This window comes from Carassius carassius, chromosome 9, assembly GCF_963082965.1.
Source record: "Carassius carassius chromosome 9, fCarCar2.1, whole genome shotgun sequence".
Taxonomy (NCBI): Eukaryota; Metazoa; Chordata; class Actinopteri; order Cypriniformes; family Cyprinidae; genus Carassius; species Carassius carassius.
Genome location: NC_081763.1, coordinates 8,701,090 through 8,720,682, shown reverse-complemented (window position 1 = coordinate 8,720,682; position 19,593 = coordinate 8,701,090). Strand labels below are relative to the sequence as shown.

The 19,593-nt window shown below is 41.7% G+C and overlaps 1 protein-coding gene across 3 annotated transcripts in view; it reads left to right on the top strand.

Moving 5' to 3' along the window:
* Positions 1 to 1,273: 1,273 nt before the first annotated feature.
* The window catches only part of LOC132148857 (probable helicase with zinc finger domain), a 55,243-nt gene continuing 36,923 nt past the window's right edge, over positions 1,274 to 19,593 (top strand). The window contains exons 1-15 of one of the 3 annotated variants that reach the window (XM_059557600.1): positions 1,274 to 1,372; positions 4,043 to 4,243; positions 4,921 to 4,957; positions 5,461 to 5,585; positions 6,410 to 6,466; positions 6,942 to 6,990; positions 7,134 to 7,209; positions 7,328 to 7,526; positions 8,859 to 8,966; positions 9,290 to 9,590; positions 9,977 to 10,244; positions 10,738 to 11,077; positions 16,806 to 16,936; positions 17,167 to 17,346; positions 19,196 to 19,297. In XM_059557600.1, coding sequence (XP_059413583.1) covers positions 4,061 to 4,243; positions 4,921 to 4,957; positions 5,461 to 5,585; positions 6,410 to 6,466; positions 6,942 to 6,990; positions 7,134 to 7,209; positions 7,328 to 7,526; positions 8,859 to 8,966; positions 9,290 to 9,590; positions 9,977 to 10,244; positions 10,738 to 11,077; positions 16,806 to 16,936; positions 17,167 to 17,346; positions 19,196 to 19,297 — 2,156 coding nt within the window. In that variant the 5' untranslated portion in view covers positions 1,274 to 1,372; positions 4,043 to 4,060. Of the gene's footprint in view, positions 1,373 to 1,396; positions 1,654 to 4,042; positions 4,244 to 4,920; positions 4,958 to 5,460; positions 5,586 to 6,409; positions 6,467 to 6,941; positions 6,991 to 7,133; positions 7,210 to 7,327; positions 7,527 to 8,858; positions 8,967 to 9,289; positions 9,591 to 9,976; positions 10,245 to 10,737; positions 11,078 to 16,805; positions 16,937 to 17,166; positions 17,347 to 19,195; positions 19,298 to 19,593 lie in introns of those variants that run through there. The other 2 variants (XM_059557602.1, XM_059557599.1) reach the window with 2 other exon arrangements.

Here is a 19,593-nt window from a genome sequence, read left to right as displayed (position 1 = left end):
AGCCACAAAAATATGAAACCACAAAACTGTTTTGCACAATGATACTAATAATAAATGTTTCTTGAGCGGCAAATCAGCGCATTAGATTGATTTCTGAAGGATCACGTGACATTGAAGAGTATTGATGCTGATCTATAATTAAATAATTATCTATAATAATAATAATAGAACACTTATAATTATAATAATATTTAATAATATTACTGTTTTTAACAATTTTGAACATAAGATCATGAGAGAAAATAATTTTAAAAAATCATAAATCCAAACATTTGACAAATAGTGTGATTAGTTCTATACAAATTCTTTTGAATAAAAAAAAAATATATATATATACATACGTGTGTGTGTGTGTGAGAGAGAGAGAGAGGTTTATAAATCTAATAATTGAGTAGAAAAATCAATTAAATCAAGTAAATATTTCCAGATTTGTATTTATTTATTTAAAAGCCAATTTATTAATAATTATATTGTTCAATATAAATATTCTTTTTTTCAAAATGAAACTATACAGCATGCCTTTATATTTTAGAAAGGGAGTGGGTGAAGGGACCAGTCATATTAAAAAGCTGAAAGCCTTCATTATTTGAGCAGGATATTATTATTCTGCCAGCGGTGACTGAACTAAATAATGCAGTGGGGAACATCTTCTGGAAATACCTGTGGATGTGTCCTCATACTTACTTATTAACTAACAAAGTAATGGAGATTTCATCATGCAAATCATGAAGAAACTCAAAAGTGATATTTGCTTCAGTTGATCTTTTTTTGATGACTCTTGCTCATCTCTTTCAGAACTGTCCATTTACAAAGACATTTCAGCAAGATTGTTTTAGGCTTCATTAGGAGTGAAAATGTATGATGTATGTGTCTGGTCTCAGAGGGACGTAGTGCTGGGTTTTGAGTACCAACAGTCAAAAAAAAAAACGGTTTTATGTAGCGATTCTAATTTTGCTGCTTGCAAATATTCTCAAATAAACCCCAGACCTCTCTGTTTTGTTTTAACGAGAGAATTTGAACAAAGCCTTTCATTGATCCAACTGTCTAAGAACAAACAAGCTTTAAAATCTTCATCTGTTTGTAACTCTTTTCAGATTTTTAATGACATGTAATATATATATATATATATATTTAAATGCAGTTTGTGATGTATTAAAAAGACCCCTTTTTAAATTATTTAATTATTTTTGTAATTTTATTTTGTTGATATTTGTATCACTATTTGTATAATGTTTAGAAATAAATAAACATCAATCTCTAAAGCGTGAGAGTCCTGTGCAGTGGCAGGAAGAAGTGCGCAGAAATATTTGACCCATAATGCACTGCGACAGGCTGACAAGTGGATCCAAGATGGCGTAGAAAGTAAAGCTAGGTAAGTGCAGACTTCCTCTAACACCTTCCTGAGGTGCAGCGTTCGCCCTCCTCACACCTGTCCTGCCGTCGACCCCGCTGTCAGCTCGCGTGTCCCGCGCGTCAGGACGCAGGGTATAGCGGCGCGCGTTTGCACGGTTAACGTGATGATGAAAAGGCCTGGTCGCAGCTGCGCGACTCTGACTAGCAGCTAAAGATGTTCGCGTTGAGCTGTGATATTCGCTTCCCATCTGAGCCGTTCATCACACACACGGACAGAGCGTGTGCTTGGGGTGTGTGAGGGTGAGATTCAGTGCAGATTGTTTTGTTCATGTTCATGCAGGATCGTGTGAATCTGTGTCCGGGGGCGGCTGGAGCTCAAGGCCATGAGAGCAGCGATCATCGCAGTGCAAACACACACATTATAACCCCCCACCCCCCCTCTCTCTCTCTAAATCGTGGTTATCAACCGCTATGCTCGTCCAGTAATCACATATCGTGTGTATAAGTGCACGTTGTGGCTGGTTTAGTGTGTGTTTGCGTGAATGTGGCGGCACACACGCAGTTGTTGTTGTTATTTAGGATGGACACGGCAGCTGTGTTTAAAAACCGAGCGCTCTTCCTTCCTGGACATCACGTCTGGGCGTCGGAAGCGCTTTTTTCGAACGTTCGAATAGCACGTTCGAATCGAACCGGTTGAGAGAAGGAACCGAACGCTGGAAGCGAGCGTCTCGAGCGCGTCCGCGGTGCGCGTGGATGTTCTCTCGGTAGGCAGCTCGCTGGCTTTTGAGACGCGGCCACACACTCGCACTCAGACTGGACATCTATTATTAACTGACCCGGAATCCAAATATAGAGTGTTTATATATTTTACCGAGGCTCTATTGCCTTGTTTGGTGCGCTGGAGGTTAATTAGATGCTGGTTTGTGAAGACTGTTATTGTTTGATACCTGACGGTCTCATTCTCACGGTGTGTGAGTGAGGAACTCCGCTCAGGGTTTTTAACATTATGCAAATATCAACAACAATACAGTTATTTATATCCTGTTATGTATGTATAATGTAGGACTATGTGAGTATCCTCTTGACTTGAGCTTAAAGCAGCCTGCAGTCGATTCGATAAATATTTACATATGAGTTTACATTATTACATAACTGGCCGGTAACCAGTGAACATTTAATATAGAATTAATTTAATTATTTTATATGTCTTATTTCAGTCCTACCATGGTAAGAAGTTGATAAAGTTTTCTGTTTATTAGCACATCGGCTGCATTATTTTAATAATGTAAAATAACGTTAATGTTGAGAGAAAAAGCTGCTGTATATTTACAGTCATGTAAAGCTATGGCATATTTTGGGCGAGTATATTCAGCAGAATGATATTAACTTCTAAAAAAAACCCCACAAGAATAAGCATATTTTTATTTATCATTGAGCGTGGCTGATTTACAGTAAGTTATTCTTACTGCAGTAAATCTTAGAACTTGGTATGTTTTGAAGAGAAGTGTCCATAAATAAAAACAAGGAACCAAAAAGAGACCAAGAAACCCATATATGGTTTTACAGTAGTAACAATAAACATATTGACTGTGGTGTTTTGATGGAGACTCTAGCGTCACGTTTGTGAAGCAATGGCATTACTGTTTATTTTACTGCACATTATAACAGCATATGATGTATAGCAATGATAATGAATGTTTGTAACCCATACAGAAAGTACTTAGTGGTATCATTGTGCAGTGATGGAAATACTATGGTACTCGGGTGATGTATACCGTGTGCTCAGTGCGCACACACTGGTATTTGCATTTTTCTAATGTAAGTAAAATGATGGATAGCTGATAGTCTTGTGGCTAGTACACCAACATGTAGTGCAACCTGAGTTTGATTCCAGTCTCAAGGACCTTCGCAGATCCCCTGTCTAATCTCTACTGTCCTGTCAAAATAAACGCATAAAAAGACCAAAAATAGAACTTACTAAAAACATGAAATGTACAAAATACTATAGCAAGTAGTATCTTTATTTAATTTACTATTATTTTTAATTTGATATCATAAAGTTTTTATTTTATTTTGGATTTTGGTTTAGTTGCATGTAATAAAATTTTTGGAGCATTCGCTCAAACAAAAAAAAAAAACAATGTGGAAAAAGTGTTCACAGCCGCCTCCGCTAACTCAGTCCAGATGGACGCCACAGCTGTGACCTAATTATTACAGAAAAGGAAAAGTGACACCACACTACAACAGTATTTGCACAAACCAGTGCGACCGGTGGGAAATGTCTATTTGAACTCCATTTTATGTGTTCAGCAAGTTTCAGTTCTTCAGATAAACACACTTTGTGTGCCTTCAGCTGCTTTTCTACTCATTTCAGCCTTGAATAATACTCATACGTTTGAAAAGCTTAATTCCAAATTAAAAGACTTAAAATCTGAATGACGCAGCTTTATATGTCAATACATACATATGTCAATTTATATATCAACAGTGTTCTTTGATTTTAAAGAAAGGCAACTTTATCGAACGGAGTATTTCCACAATTTTTAATTTTTGAATGATGATAAAATAGATTTAGTGTTCAAACTGAACACCCAAAGCATTGTGAGATTCTCTGACTGTGGATGTGAACCTCATGCATCCACTAAAATTCAGTTTTGAGGTGTTTAACCCTTTGTATTTCCCATGACAGAAACTCTGTCCCAGAGTCATGGAGGACAGAAGGCCACAGAAGTCATGTGACGAGGCCATTGGATCATTAGTGAGGCAGGAGTATGAGGCGGCAGTGGCTCACAGCACCGAGGCCCTGCTGGCCATGGGGCCCCCGTCCCCCGGCACGGCCCTCCTCCGAAAGCGTGCCCTGCTCTACCGCATAGCAGCACGACTCCAGCTGGTGAGGCCGACCGTCCGCTGCATGTCATAGAAACACATCCATGTTTTTGGTTTCTACATTTATTATACATTTATTATTATTAAGTGTTTGGGGAATTGTTGTGCTGTTCATTTTTTTATACCTTTTCCTTTTTGTGACTTTATGAAGACATAAGTGACAAAGCAACACAGAAGATCAGGTCATACCTATACTGCCAATCAGACATGTACCTTACAACTTTTACAACATTTAGTTACTGTTTTGTCACTGTTTGTATTTGTCTGGTGATGTGTATTATTGTCCTACCTTGTCTCTTTGCAAAAACAACAACAACAACAGAGTTTTTAATTAAAAGATGTAACCATCTTGGAAGATGTTTCTGTTAAAACTGGTGTTTCAGGAAGATTTGCTGTGTTCTAAAGCTCTATGAAGTCAAGACATCAGGAAGAATTGTTGTTATACAGGTTACTTCAGAGTTAATGTATTGAGAAAATCATTTTTTAACTCCGTTTGTAAAACTAAGAAGAGTTTGCTTTTAAATGCTTAAGTATGAATTAATGTGGACCTTTCACAGTGCCTATAATTTTCACTATAATTTCTTAGTTTTCTTTTTTTTTTTTTTTTTACTGCATAACATATAGTTTTGATAAGGAAGGTGGAAAAGTAAGAAACAATTTGTGCTTTTTTTGATTCAACAGAAGGACTACGATCAGGCTGATGAAGACTGCAAGCACGGTAAGATAATACCTCTATGAATTTCCTTCTTCCGTTGAACACACATGAAGATATTTTGAAGAATGTTGCTAACCAAAAAGTTGACGGTAGCCATTAACTGGTATAATATGGAGAAGAAGAAAAACCGTGGCAGTCAATGGCTACCGTTAACTGTCATAAAGTCGTTCATACCGGTTTGGAGCAACACGAGGGTAAGAAAATAACAGTTTTCATTTTTAGGGGAACTGTGCCTTTAATGTTTATTTATTTATTTTGGCCTTTAATCAAGGCCATAATTTGCTCATCTGTAAAAAAAAAAAAATATATATATATATTAGTAGTAGATGTGTAAACAATCTTTTTAAAAACGAAAACAAGATGAAACATAAAATAGTATGATCTATCAAAATTGTGATACCTGTGTAATTGGATAAAAGGCACTCCAGTAGAACCATGCCTTTCATCAGACAGCTCAGGATTATGGGAAGTCTGGTTTGATCCGTCGGGTGTGTTTGTTCCCGCAGTGTTTGCTGAGGAGCTGGGGAAGGGAGAGGGCAGTTTCAGGGCAGGTCTTCAGAGTCTGCTGCTGGATGGAAGCTTACAGGAAGTGTGCAGTGTTCTCTCTAAAGCCCTCTATGGAGAACCACTGGTAAACAGATGAGCTAGCTTCATTTATTGTGTATCAAATTGACTTTGTGATATGTATCTCAGATTTTATCTTGCTTGTAAAAGCTTTTAGGTAACTATTTACATTAGTTCATTTTAATGAAAGACATTTTGGATTATGCTGTAAACGTTACAATTTTGCTCTCAACTTTGGTGTATCTGTAAACTTTACAGTTGCGCTCTACACTATTTTCTTCAAACCTTACAAATGTTTAAGATTTATTTTTGAACAAGCTTTACAACTTTGATTTTGCTCTAAACCTGAGTTTTCTTCCTCTCAACTTCAGGTGCTTTGAAAGCTTTACAGTTCTGCATTGAATTTTACATTTGTGCTGTAAACATTGCACTCTAAATGATAGTTTTGTTCTCGGCTAAGTTTTCTTTAAGCTTTACTGTTTTTGTTATAACGCTTACAGCTCTGTAAACTTTGCTTTCAATTTTAGTTGCTCTGTAAAGCTTTACAGTTTCACTCCACAAAGTATACTGTAAACTTTGCATTTGTGCTATAAACTGAAATTTTGCTATAATCCTTAAAATTACAATTTTGTTTCTCAGTTGTACAATTTTGTTTTCAACCAAGTTCTCTGTAAGCGTTTACAGTTTGCTTTAAATTTTTATAGATGTGCTGCAAACTTTATAATTTCTCTGTAAACCTTTGCTAAACGATACAATTGTGCGTTCAGCTTTAGGAGCTCCGTAAGCTTTACAGTTTTGTTCTCCATTTTATAGTTGTGCTGTAAATGTTATATTGGAAACCTCTCTCCTTTTAATTTACTAAAATATACAAATGCTTTTTGGTTGTCATAGAACGGGATCATGACTAAAGACATGACAAGACTGAAGATGCTCCTCTCAGAAATAGAGGTCAGTTTGTCTTACTGTGATTGTTTCTTATATTACCCATTCTCAAAGGGGACATAACCCACACAGTTTCTGCCAATCTCATGTTAATCTTGAGTACCTATAGAGTAATATTGCATCCCTCATATTTCAGAAGAGTTTTTATTTCGAGTTTGTTCAGATTTGTAAAAGACCGATACAGCTGTACGCTTCTCTCTGGAAACGATCGAGCTCATGGAGGCGTCCTGTAAGTGGGCGGAGCTAAAGAGTCACACTGTGACATTGACATAAAACAAGAACTCTATTGACTCAATTTAATGATGGCTACCGAATGAACAAATTAAGTGCATTTCTTTATGAAATCATTCTCTGAAAACGTCAACCCTTGCCTTCAAATGACTTTTGGTTTCAAGAACTAGTACCTCTCACCACAGCTTTTATGTATGACTAGGAGTCAGAGAATAGTGCGTGTGACTCACAAGGGTGGTCTAAATTGCAGGCTGTGGGGAGTAAAATGGCATCAGTTTTTTCTGAAGAGAACAAGGAGGGTGAGTTCCACTTCAGTTTCACAATGCATCCTGGATCCTCCTTCATCTCTGATATTCTGGCTCTTATGTGAGCTTTGGTGTTTGCACTGACACGCTATCTGTCGTTCTTTCCTCTTTCTTTCTTTGTGGTGTTCTCTGGACAGATGTTCAGGAAGGCTGGCAGTTTCGTCCTCCTCCTCGAGGGGTCACTAGTAGTGAGGAGTACACGTTGTGTAAAAGGTACACTAGTCCTTTCAGCAAATAGAGTTGATTTTCAGCACAGCTTCCTTGTCCAAACTGTGTGCTGTTGCTCTGTTGTTGATGGATTGTAATGTGCTGTTTTGCTGGTTTGTGACAGGTATTTAGAGCAGGGTCTGTGTCGGTATGGAGCTCAGTGCACCTCGGCTCACTCTCAGGAGGAGCTGACCGAATGGCAGCAGCGCTACGCCTCTCGACTCATCCGCCTCAAACAGCAGCAGGAGGGCAAGCACTTCTCTGAGAACTACATGGAGGTGCTCATCGAGAAGTGGATCAACTCCCTCACTCCGGAGAGAGTGGTAAAGTCCGCTTAATCGTATATCTAAGTTCACTAGAGAGTCACTAGTAAGATGCAACCAGCTTACTAAAGGCCAAATGGAGTAGTGATGCACTGAAACTTCATTGAAATACAACTAAAAGTTGGCTGAAATTGACCAAAATGGTGATGTTTAATTATCAAGCAATATCGATTTCTGATTTTGAATTTTTTTTTTCATTGTAATGAACCAAGATCTTTTAGTCCTTGTTGTGTTCGGTTGATACGCGAACCTCTTATTTGTGGAGACCGACCATCTATTAATTGCAGTTAGCTTTGTAACTTTTGATATGAAACAAAGTCTCAGCCCCCAAATCCTGTCAGTTTGATCACGAAGTTCAACTAAAAACTTTTGACACTCTTTGTGGCGTAACAGATCACTGTAGCCACATCAGTTCGACTTTGTTACTAGTTATAGCACAAAATAAATATGAACGAACATCAGATTGAATGTTAAAAGAAACAGTACAACTTTAACTGTATTTGTTGAATCAGTTTTAATAAAACTGCTTGTAAACAATGTCATGTAACGTTACATTTACCTCAAGAAAGCCATTCAGCATCCATAAACTCATTAGATTGCAAGGAAACTTTTTCTTTTTTACTAAATATATGCATAAGATCCCTTATGCATGCAGTTCCCCACCCTCCCTGCAAATCACTCTCCAAAGCCACGCCTCCTCCAAAATCACATCAGATTACAGTACAGAGCTCATAATATTACAAAAATAACGACATCCATTCTCGTTTGGTCTGCAGTAGCATAATGTAACACACTGAAAATGTTAATGTCTGCGTAGAGGTATGCAAATACATACTTTGACAAGCAAGTAGGACAGCCTATCGTATTCCTCGGACAGAGGAACGTGATTGGACGAACATTTTATGACCTGGTTCTGTGCCTTCCGCAGACAATATAAATAAATATTACTATATTTTTTTAGACCACATAACGTAGTGATTTCTATTGGGCTGTGACTTTCAACCAGCATAACAAAAACTGGTTTGGAACCAAATCACCTACCCTGCCTTTAAGTCAGTTTGACTTGAGTTAAATGAAAACTTCTTGGTTTATTGTGGTGTATTACTACTCTGAAGTCTACTCTTGATGTAGAGCTAGTTATATTACATGCTGATAGCGGGACCCTTATTTAATACACGCTGTGGCTCTTGGAAACTCTTTGGCAACCATTGACTACACTGTAGCGTAGTTTGTTTACAGAAAGAATATTTTGACACACTGTGGTGGCCCTGTACAGTCAACAGAGTCAGATGCTGGCCGTCTGTTGATTTAATGGTTTGTCGTGTGGTGCAGATGAATGACTGTGTGGATGGAGTTACAGTGGAGCACAGCTCCGATCTCTCAATTACCGTCAACACCAAGAAATCATCTCACTCCTGGACGTTCACGCTCTACTGCAAGGTTTGGACAATCTAGCCTCTCTTTCCACAAGTTTGTCTCTTTCGAATTCGAGTTCAAATCTGATAATGTATTCAGAGTTAAAGTCAATGCAAAATCAATTAACTTTAATACTTCTTATTGTGCATGTTATTTTTTTAAGCTAATAAAACATTTGATAAATGATGGCAAATGATGATTTTCTGTTGTATGTTTCTTCATTGAATTTTCTATTTCCTGCTTAACACGGGGCTGTGTTGACTTTAAAGCTGAAAGTGTGCGTGATCTTGGAAGAGGATTTAAATCTCTGGGCTGATACAAGCGGGAATTTGTTTTGTCTCAAACAGCCGGTCCGTACGCTACACCGCATCGCTCTGCTTTACGATGCCAACCGGCCACATTTCTCCATCACTGCGGTCTTGGCCGGGGACGTGTCTACCCAGGTGCCCCAGGAGGTGTGTGAGGGCGGCTGTCAGGAGTGGAGCGCCCCGGGCCTGGCGCAGAACGGCATGGACCACTGCGTTTACACCGTGGAGGTCTCCTTCTGCACGGAGATCTTCGGGACCTTCCGGCAGACCGCGGTTTTTGATTTCGGCTCCGAGCCCGTGCTCATGCAGCGAGTGATGGTGGACGCCGCCTCCATTGAAGGTAGGACAGCGGGAAAATGCTCAACGTTTTACTTTTACTCAAACCTCCTGTTGCTTCAAGCGAGCAGGACTTTGATTCTTTTGTGCAAGACGAAAAGGAAGTTTTAGAGGGTCTGTGCTGTTATTTATTTATTTAGTTTATATGCAATACAAAAGAAGCACCAAGTCAGGTGCCTTCTGCTGAAAATGTGCTATTGCAGCAAAGGAAAGAACCCTGCAACAAATCTAACTAGCTGACCTATAAAGGCATGTATTTATGCATGTATATACAAACATACTAGACACATGTCTCCCCTCACAGATTCCTAACTGCATGCATATCAGTATCTTGTCAAATTTGAGCCTAGATCAGCATTTCATCATTATCCACTACCCATGATCCCACAGATCTGGAGCACTTGATGCAGGCACGACAGCAGCTCCTGATGACGGCCAAGCGCTGGGACTCGTCATGTAAAACCATCGTGGAGTTTGTACCGAATGAAAACATGGATCTAGAGCGCAGTCTACTGACCCGCTATCAGATCCCCCTCTCTGCCGACCAGCTCTTCACCCAGTCTGTGCTGGACAAAACCCTCACCAGAGACAATTACCAGCCCCGCCTGCACGACCTGCTCTACATCGAGGAGATCGCTCAGTACAAAGAAGTCAGCAAGTGAGTAATCTGAGGATCCACCGTCACGTCTGGTCCACTTTGACTTTTACAGCAGCACAGTAATATCAGGGTCATTTGTAAATCCAACTTTGTTTGCTGAAGTGTTGATAAAAGGTGTGCACCGACACCTGGAGATTGCAGACTGGAGCTTTTAGTTTCACTGACTTTTGCATGAGTCAATATGCATCAAATTTCATATCAATTCTTGATTGAGCTTATATAATGAAATGTCCTTCTAAAATATTTCCTAATAGTTCCGTATTTGTTGCCACTAGAGGTCGCTAGTGGTCTTTTTGAAAAAGCAAGTGAGCATTGTTTGTGGAAGTATCATATTGTATTCTACATATTGTGATTTAATTATTGATATGTTATTATTCCTTTATTTATGTTTCCTGACATGTAAACTGAGGTCAGTAGTTGGCAGACATTAACTGTAACAACCAACATTGCCTTTTCATGTTCTCCTAAACGTGCTGTTTTTTTTTTTTCTCAGGTTCAACATCAAGGTTAACCTGCAGCTGGTGACGAGCTTCATGTTGACTGGCATTTCTGGTGGTGCCAAGTACGCTCAGAATGGACAGCTGTTCGCACGCTTCAAGCTGACAGAGACGCTGTCTGAAGATACTCTGGCTGGGCGGCTGGTAATGACAAAGGTCAACTCTGTGCTGCTGCTGCCTCTCTGTAAGGAGCGGATGGGTCAGAATCAGCCAGCCGGAGCCAAGGAACGCGTGTATGAGGCCCTGATTGAGGAAAAGACGAAAGACTACATCTTTCTGCGGGTCTATAAGGAGTGCTGTGACGAGCTAGGACTGGTGGCGGATCAGGAGCTGCAGGTATGTTATGACAGTATTCAAAAAAGGCCTCCCATATGCTGAGCATGTTATAAAAAATAGCCAGTTTACACCCAAGCACATCAAAGCCCTAGAAACCAGCGAGAACACTTTAGCATCCTTACAATCTCCTACTCTGAACACCGTAGCCTATTAACACCTGTCGAACAACCAGAAGATTCTAGTAATGTGTATAGTGACTAGCAGTGTGTAGTGACTAGCCAGAACGCCCTAGCAGTGTGTAGTGACTAGCCAGAATGACCTAGCAGCGTGTAGTGACTAGCCAGAACGCGCTAGCAGTGTGTAGTGACTAGCCAGAATGCCCTAGCAGCGTGTAGTGACTAGCCAGAATGCCCTAGCAGCGTGTAGTGACTAGCCAGAACGCCCTAGCAGCGTGTAGTGACTAGCCAGAACGTCCTAGCAGCGTGTAGTGACTAGCCAGAACGTCCTAGCAGCGTGTAGTGACTAGCCAGAACGCCCTAGCAGAGTGTAGTGACTAGCCAGAATGCCCTAGCAGCGTGTAGTGACTAGCCAGAACGCCCTAGCAACGTGTAGTGACTAGCCAAAATGCCCTAGCAGCGCGTAGTGACTAGCCAGAACGCCCTAGCAGCGTGTAGTGACTAGCCAGAATGCCCTAGCAGCGTGTAATGACTAGCCGGAACGCCCTAGCAGCGTAAGCGTGTAATGACCAGCCGGAACGCCCTAGCAGCGTGTAATGACCAGCCGGAACGCCCTAGCAGCGTGTAGTGACCAGCCGGAACGCCCTAGCAGCGTGTAGTGACCAGCCGAAACGCCCGAGCAGCGTGTAGTGACCAGCCGGAACACCCTAGCAGCGTGTAGTGACTAGCAGTGTGCAGTGACTAGCCAGAACGCCCTAGAAACGTGTAGTGACTAGCAGTGTGTAGTGACTAGCCAGAACGCCCTAGAAACGTGTAGTGACTAGCCAGAACGCCCTAGAAACGTGTAGTGACTAGCCAGAACGCCCTAGCAGTGTGTAGTGACTAGCCAGAACACCCTAGCAGGGTGTATTGACTAGCCAGAATGCCCTAGAAGCGTGTAGTGACTAGCCAGAACGCCCTAGCAACGTGTAGTGACTAGCCAGAACGCCCTAGCAGCGTGTAGTGACTAGCCAGAACGCCCTAGCAGCATGTAGTGACTAGCCAGAACGCCCTAGCAGCGTGTAGTGACTTGCCAGAATGCCCTAGCAGCGTGTAGTGACTAGCCAGAACGCCCTAGCAACGTGTAGTGACTAGCCAAAATGCCCTAGCAGCGCGTAGTGACTAGCCAGAATGCCCTAGAAACATGTAGTGACTAGCAGTGTGTAGTGACTAGCCAGAACGCCCTAGAAACGTGTAGTGACTAGCCAGAACGCCCTAGAAACGTGTAGTGACTAGCCAGAACGCCCTAGAAACGTGTAGTGACTAGCCAGAACGCCCTAGAAACGTGTAGTGACTAGCCAGAACGCCCTAGAAACGTGTAGTGACTAGCCAGAACGCCCTAGCAGTGTGTAGTGACTAGCCAGAACGCCCTAGCAGTATGTACTGACTAGCAGCGTGTAGTGACTAGCCAGAACGCCCTAGCAGCGTGTAGTGACTAGCCAGAACGCCCTAGCAGCGTGTAGTGACTAGCCAGAACGCCCTAGCAGTGTGTAGTGACTAGCCAGAACGCCCTAGCAGCGTGTAGTGACTAGCCAGAACGCCCTAGCAGCGTGTAGTGACTAGCAGTGTGTAGTGACTAGCCAGAACGCCCTAGAAGCGTGTAGTGACTAGCCAGAACGCCCTAGCAGCGTGTAGTGACTAGCCAGAACGCCCTAGCAGCGTGTAGTGACTAGCCAGAACGCCCTAGCAGCGTGTAGTGACTAGCCAGAACGCCCTAGCAGCGTGTAGTGACTAGCAGTGTGTAGTGACTAGCCAGAACGCCCTAGAAGCGTGTAGTGACTAGCCAGAACGCCCTAGCAACGTATAGTGACTAGCCAGAACGCCCTAGCAGCATGTAGTGACTAGCCAGAACGCCCTAGCAGCGTGTAGTGACTAGCCAGAACGCCCTAGCAGCGTGTAGTGACTAGCCAGAACGCCCTAGCAGCGTGTAGTGAGTAGCCAGAACGCCCTAGCAGCGTGTAGTGACTAGCCAGAACGCCCTAGCAGCGTGTAGTGACTAGCCAGAACGCCCTAGCAGCGTGTAGTGACTAGCCAGAACGCCCTAGCAGCGCGTAGTGACTAGCCAGAACGCCCTAGAAACGTGTAGTGACTAGCAGTGTGTAGTGACTAGCCAGAACGCCCTAGAAACGTGTAGTGACTAGCCAGAACGCCCTAGAAACGTGTAGTGACTAGCCAGAACGACCTAGAAACGTGTAGTGACTAGCCAGAACGCCCTAGAAACGTGTAGTGACTAGCCAGAACGCCCTAGAAACGTGTAGTGACTAGCCAGAACGCCCTAGCAGTGTGTAGTGACTAGCCAGAACGCCCTAGCAGTGTGTACTGACTAGCAGTGTGTAGTGACTAGCCAGAACGCCCTAGCAGCGTGTAGTGACTAGCCAGAACGCCCTAGCAGTATGTACTGACTAGCAGTGTGTAGTGACTAGCCAGAACGCCCTAGCAGTATGTACTGACTAGCAGTGTGTAGTGACTAGCCAGAACGCCCTAGCAGTATGTACTGACTAGCAGTGTGTAGTGACTAGCCAGAACGCCCTCGAAGCGTGTAGTGACTAGCCAGAACGCCCTAGCAGCGTGTAGTGACTAGCCAGAACGCCCTAGCAGCGTGTAGTGACTAGCCAGAACGCCCTAGCAGCGTGTAGTGACTAGCCAGAACGCCCTAGCAGCGTAAGCGTGTAGTGACTAGCCAGAACGCCCTAGCAGCGTAAGCGTGTAGTGACTAGCCAGAACGCCCTAGCAGCGTAAGCGTGTAGTGACTAGCCAGAACGCCCTAGCAGCGTAAGCGTGTAGTGACTAGCCAGAACGCCCTAGCAGCGTGTAGTGACTAGCCAGAGCGCCCTAGCAGCGTAAGCGTGTAGTGACTAGCCAGAACGCCCTAGCAGCATGTAGTGACTAGCCAGAACAGCCTAGCAGCTTAAGCGTATAGTGACTAGCCAGAACGTCCTAGCAGCGTGTAGTGACTAGCCAGAACGCCCTAGCAGCGTAAGCGTGTAGTGACTAGCCAGAACGCCCTAGCAGCGTAAGCGTGTAGTGACTAGCCAGAATGCCCTAGCAGCGTGTAGTGACTAGCCAGAGCGCCCTAGCAGCGTAAGCGTGTAGTGACTAGCCAGAACGCCCTAGCAGCATGTAGTGACTAGCCAGAACAGCCTAGCAGCTTAAGCGTATAGTGACTAGCCAGAACGTCCTAGCAGCGTGTAGTGACTAGCCAGAACGCCCTAGCAGCGTGTAGTGACTAGCCAGAACGCCCTAGCAGCCTGTAGTGACTAGCTAGAATGCCCTAGCAGCATGTAGTGACTAGCCAGAACGCCCTAGCAGCATTTAGTGACTAGCCAGAACGCCCTAGCAGCGTAAGCGTATAGTGACTACCCAGAATGCCCTAGCAGCATGTAGTGACTACCCAGAATGCCCTAGCAGCGTGTAGTGACTAGCCAGAACGCCCTAGCAGTGTAAGCGTATAGTGACTAGCCAGAATGCCCTAGCAGCGTGTAGTGACTAGCCAGAATGCCCTAGCAGCGTGTAGTGACTAGCCAGAACACCTTAGAAACCAATTAGGGACGCCCTAGCAGCCACCTGGGACTCTCATGCTTGAACTCCACCGCTCTTGAACTACTTAATTCAACCTTCAAGCTGTTATACCTTTACAGTAAAGTTTGGTGTATATTTACGGTTTCTCGTCAAGCTTCTCGCTTCTGGTCACTTGCTGGAAAAGACGTTAATTGGTTGATGTCTGTGTTGATGTAAACGGTCAAGAGTGTTAAACTGTTTTCTACTTGTTATGTATAGGCTCGGTTATCTTGTCATAGAGAGACGTGCCAGAGATATGTGATGGCCATTTGCCATTGTAAATTGAATTGTGATGGCGGAAACCCCAGAGACTTTTGTCAAAGCCAAGACTCTGTAAGCATGCTCCTCGACAAAGAGCAGGATTTGGCCTAATTTACCCTCTTTACTCCGTCTAACAGATCCTATTTATCACTGTGCCCTGCAGCATAACACACATAAACACACACACACACACACACACACACACACTCTCTCTCTTCTCTCTCACTGTATTTCAATAGTGTTGTATCCTTTGTCTCACAGAATCCCTGTGTGAGCCTGGGTTTTGTGTCTCCACACATGATACTTTGACATGGTTCCTTAAGTCACTGTAAAATTATCCCAGTACATTTCAAGCCATAAATGGGATGGTAATGGATTAATTCTAATGCTGTGCAGGGCTGGGGTCCAACGGAAAACATAAAACTGCGTTACGTAATCAGGGTACAAAAAATTTTCTACAAGTATTTCTGATGATGACCATATTTACATTTGTGACTGTGAAGTAATCAGATTACATTACTTATTGTGGTTCTTGGATTACTTTACTAAATACTTTTTCATTAAAAATGTATTCCACTACAGTTACTCATTACTTAAAGTAACCCTCCCAAGCCTAGAGAGAGGGTTCAGTTCACCTAGAAATGAGAATTGTGTTATTTACTTGCCCTCGGGTTGTTCTAAATCTGTATGAATTATTTTCTTCTGTGAAAGCGATGTCTACAAAGTATTTAGTGTATGTGTATTGCAAGTCTTCTGAAACCGAGTGGTTTCAGTCTGTTGCTCATACACTGCTAAAGTTTGGGGTCGGTAAGTCATTTTATTTCGCTCATCACGGCAGCATTTATGTGATCAAATAAGATTTTTCTATTTTAATATATAAAATTTTTTCTTATGGCAAAGCTGTATTTTCAGCATCGTTACTCCAGTCTTCGTGTCACATTAGCCTTCAGAAATCATCATAATCACCTTAAAATCTTAAAATCACCTTAAAGACTATTTTTTTCTCCACATTGGCACATTTTTTCTTGTTGTAAGCAAAAAATAAATAAAAGAATTCTTATTTTTTTCCACTAATGACTAATATCTAGTCATTTTGCTTCTCAAGTAAATGTATCTTGATTCAAGAATGTTTAGATACTTGTAGTAGAAAACATGAAAATAATACTAAGAAAATCTTCCTTTTTTTTTGCAGTGCATTGTTTAAAACTGCTGTGCAGCTTTTTTTTTGACAGTCTTTGTTGAATAGTAAGTTCAGAAGAATAGCATTTATTTAAAATCTATATATATTTTTTTACTGCCACTTTCATTCAATTTAATTGGTCCTTGCTGAATTTTTTTTTTTTTTTTTATCCAACCTACCCCAAATGGTCGAATGGTATTGTATGGTTTCCGAGGATTTGTAAAAAACCATTTATGATTACTTTGGGGCTTAAAAACCTCAATCCACATTCGCTTTTATTGAATGGAAAAGAGCAGCCTGGATATTCTGCTACACTTCTCCTTTTGTGTCCCACTGACAACAGCAATGGGTTTGGAAGGACATGAAGCTAGTTTTGTAACACATTAAAATGATGTTTATTTTACTCTATTGAAAACCATTCCTCTGAAAGGCATTTTCAGTCGTCTGCTAGTTGTGTTGTCTGTAGCACATGGCAAGCGCTGCTAGAAAAGAGCGTTCAAATAAACCAAGAAAGTCTTGGCAGAGTCTGTTTGAACAGCAGGTGTGTGTGTGTTTGTGTGTGTCTGGATGCAAGGTGGAGCTGCAGTTTCAGCTGAACAGGCTTCCTCTGTGTGAGATGCACTATGCTCTGGATCGCGTCCGTGATAATGGGATCCTGTTTCCAGATGTCAGCCTCACTCCCACAATCCCCTGGAGTCCCAACAGGTACGAGCACACACGCAAAGACCAAAACGAATGAGTTTTACACACACACACACACACATCTGGAGATCTGCTTGCAGTTTTCCCTTGTCTAACAAAGACTGTCTTCTTGGTTTTATAAGCACCTAAAATGACAGAGGACATGAATAATATCTGCTTGTGTGTGTTGGCATCAGTTGTGTTGGCGGCGCATTTGTAGCCAGTGTGTAAGTTGTTCTTCCTGGGTGCCACAGGCAGTGGGATGAGCAGCTGGATCCCCGTCTGAACGCCAAGCAGAAGGAGGCTATTCTGGCCATCACCACCCCCCTCTCCATCAGCCTCCCACCGGTGCTCATCATCGGACCCTACGGCACAGGCAAGACCTTCACGCTGGCCCAGGCTGTCAAACACATCCTCAAGCAGCCCGAGACACGGTGAGCAGGAAAAGCTTGCTTTACAGGGGCAGCCTTAAAGAAATTTGCCATAGAAAATCATTTCCAGTCATCCCCACTGTATGTGAAAAAACAAACTAGAAACGCATTTACACGGGCTGTCAAATACCGTTGGAAAATATCCATTGACCGCTTTTTTCCATGACTTAAGACGAGACGAATAAGAGGATGTCATTACACAGAAACTGTGACTACATTAGTATGCAGTTTGGTTAATGGAAACTAAAATATAGAGACTAAAATATAGTTTAAAAAATAAAAACTCTATCCAAAACTCTTGTCTGTTTTTTTTTTTTTTTTTTTACAAAAAAAGGTAAAGAAAATGTAAACATTAGCTTAGGGTTGATTTAGTTATGTGGTTTTCAAGCTTAGGGTTGCCAGATGCCAAAAGCTTTTCTTCCCCAGTGTTTTACTTTAATCTTTGCAACCATGAGTAATGCACTTTACCTGTGCAAATAATGCTGATTATCTAAAAACAGATCTATAAACAAGTGCTGTTTGCTGTATAAATCTGCCATTAAACCTTCTCAGTGATGAATTACTAAATCCAAACATGGATCTCGACTATATTGTTTGCTTTCGTGGCTGCTGAATAAATGTACTTGCGCAACCTCTGTGCTACAATACTTTTTGTGTAGGGCTGCATGATAAATCAAAATGGAATCGAGATCGCGTTTCGACAGAAGCTGCAATTGTCATGTGAATCTTTCAGAGAAGCACGGTTCTGTGATCAGCAGTAAATCTCCATCCGAAGGCCAGAGGGCGTTCTCACGCTGGAAATCTAAATATGCCCCGAAGAAGAAATCAAGGAAATGCCTGCAGCTGAAGAAACAGAAGATTTTGGAGTCAAAATATGTTATTAAATGTGGTATTTTCACATGATTTCAGATGGAGCAGTATTTACGCAAACAGCTTTCATTATCGCGAATGATTTCTTCGATTTCATAATCGCGCAATAAAATAGTCTGTGAATTTATTTATTTTTTCTCTCTCTGTGTAACTTGTCAGTGAACTACAGCTCTGTGTAGTAAATGCTGCTCCATCTGAAAGCATGTGATGATGATTTACTGCTGATTACAGAACCTGCTTTGGTAACAGAATGCGCATGACAATCACGTTCGATTAAACGTGCAACCCTATGTTTGTTGTTGTTGCAATATTAAAATGCAAACAATTCGAAATGATTAGAATTAATATTAGAAATGTCAGGTTAAGCTTTTGATTTTGACCAGTTTTCATAATGCCGTGTGTTAATTTATATGATGATACCATAAATACGGAAACTAGATGAGGTCTTTGGGTGGACTTCTTTATTTTTGCTTATAGGTGAAATTGCAGTAATTTTGTCCAGATCTCTTAAAGCCCCAGGCTTTGGCGACTAAAAACAATGACCAAACTAAAAACAGTATAAGTTGACTAAACTAAAACGACGTAAAAAAAAAGACACAGGAGTATGAACTCTACTTTACAGGAATGCATTTATGATGGAAGTCTATTAGGCAAGACATTATACAATGATAAACATTAAAATGCACACTTTTTCAAAAATATACCCACAAGACTTAACCGTTATACTTTTAGTGTTAAACAATTGCATACTGACCTTGCTTGGACCGTTCTAACTGGAAACACCATAGACTTCCATTGTAAGTGGAAAAGTGTGTTTTGAGAGACAAAATGAATTTTTCACAGAAGTTGCCAGTGGAGCTTAACTTGTATAGATCGTGACACAGTCGTCACTGATCGTGAGGAATCGTCTTGAAGAACAGAGGAGCTGAACTTGATTTTTTGATTATTTGTCCTGATGGCTGTTGTTCTCTCTTTGTTTCAGGGTTCTGATCTGTACACATTCAAACAGTGCAGCAGATCTGTACATTAAAGATTACTTTCATCCATACGTGGAGGCTGGCAATCCACACGCACGACCTCTCAGGTAACACTGTATGATTGTCACCGTCATTGTTTGCTACAATTAAAACAAAATTTGTAAAAAACAAAACATGCAATCAGAATTCTTGCTGTGGCAACTAATTGAAAATAAGTTTATACTGAAGTACTAAAATTACTAAAGCTTACGCTGTAATATAAGCTAAATAGAAATTGAATAAAACAAAAGTGATTGGACAGGATTACATGGCATTGAATGATTTGAAAGCTGGACGTTGTGGAAGGAGATTTGTTATGCAATTTTGATGCTGTTAGTCACCCAGAGTATTTTAAAACTGTGTT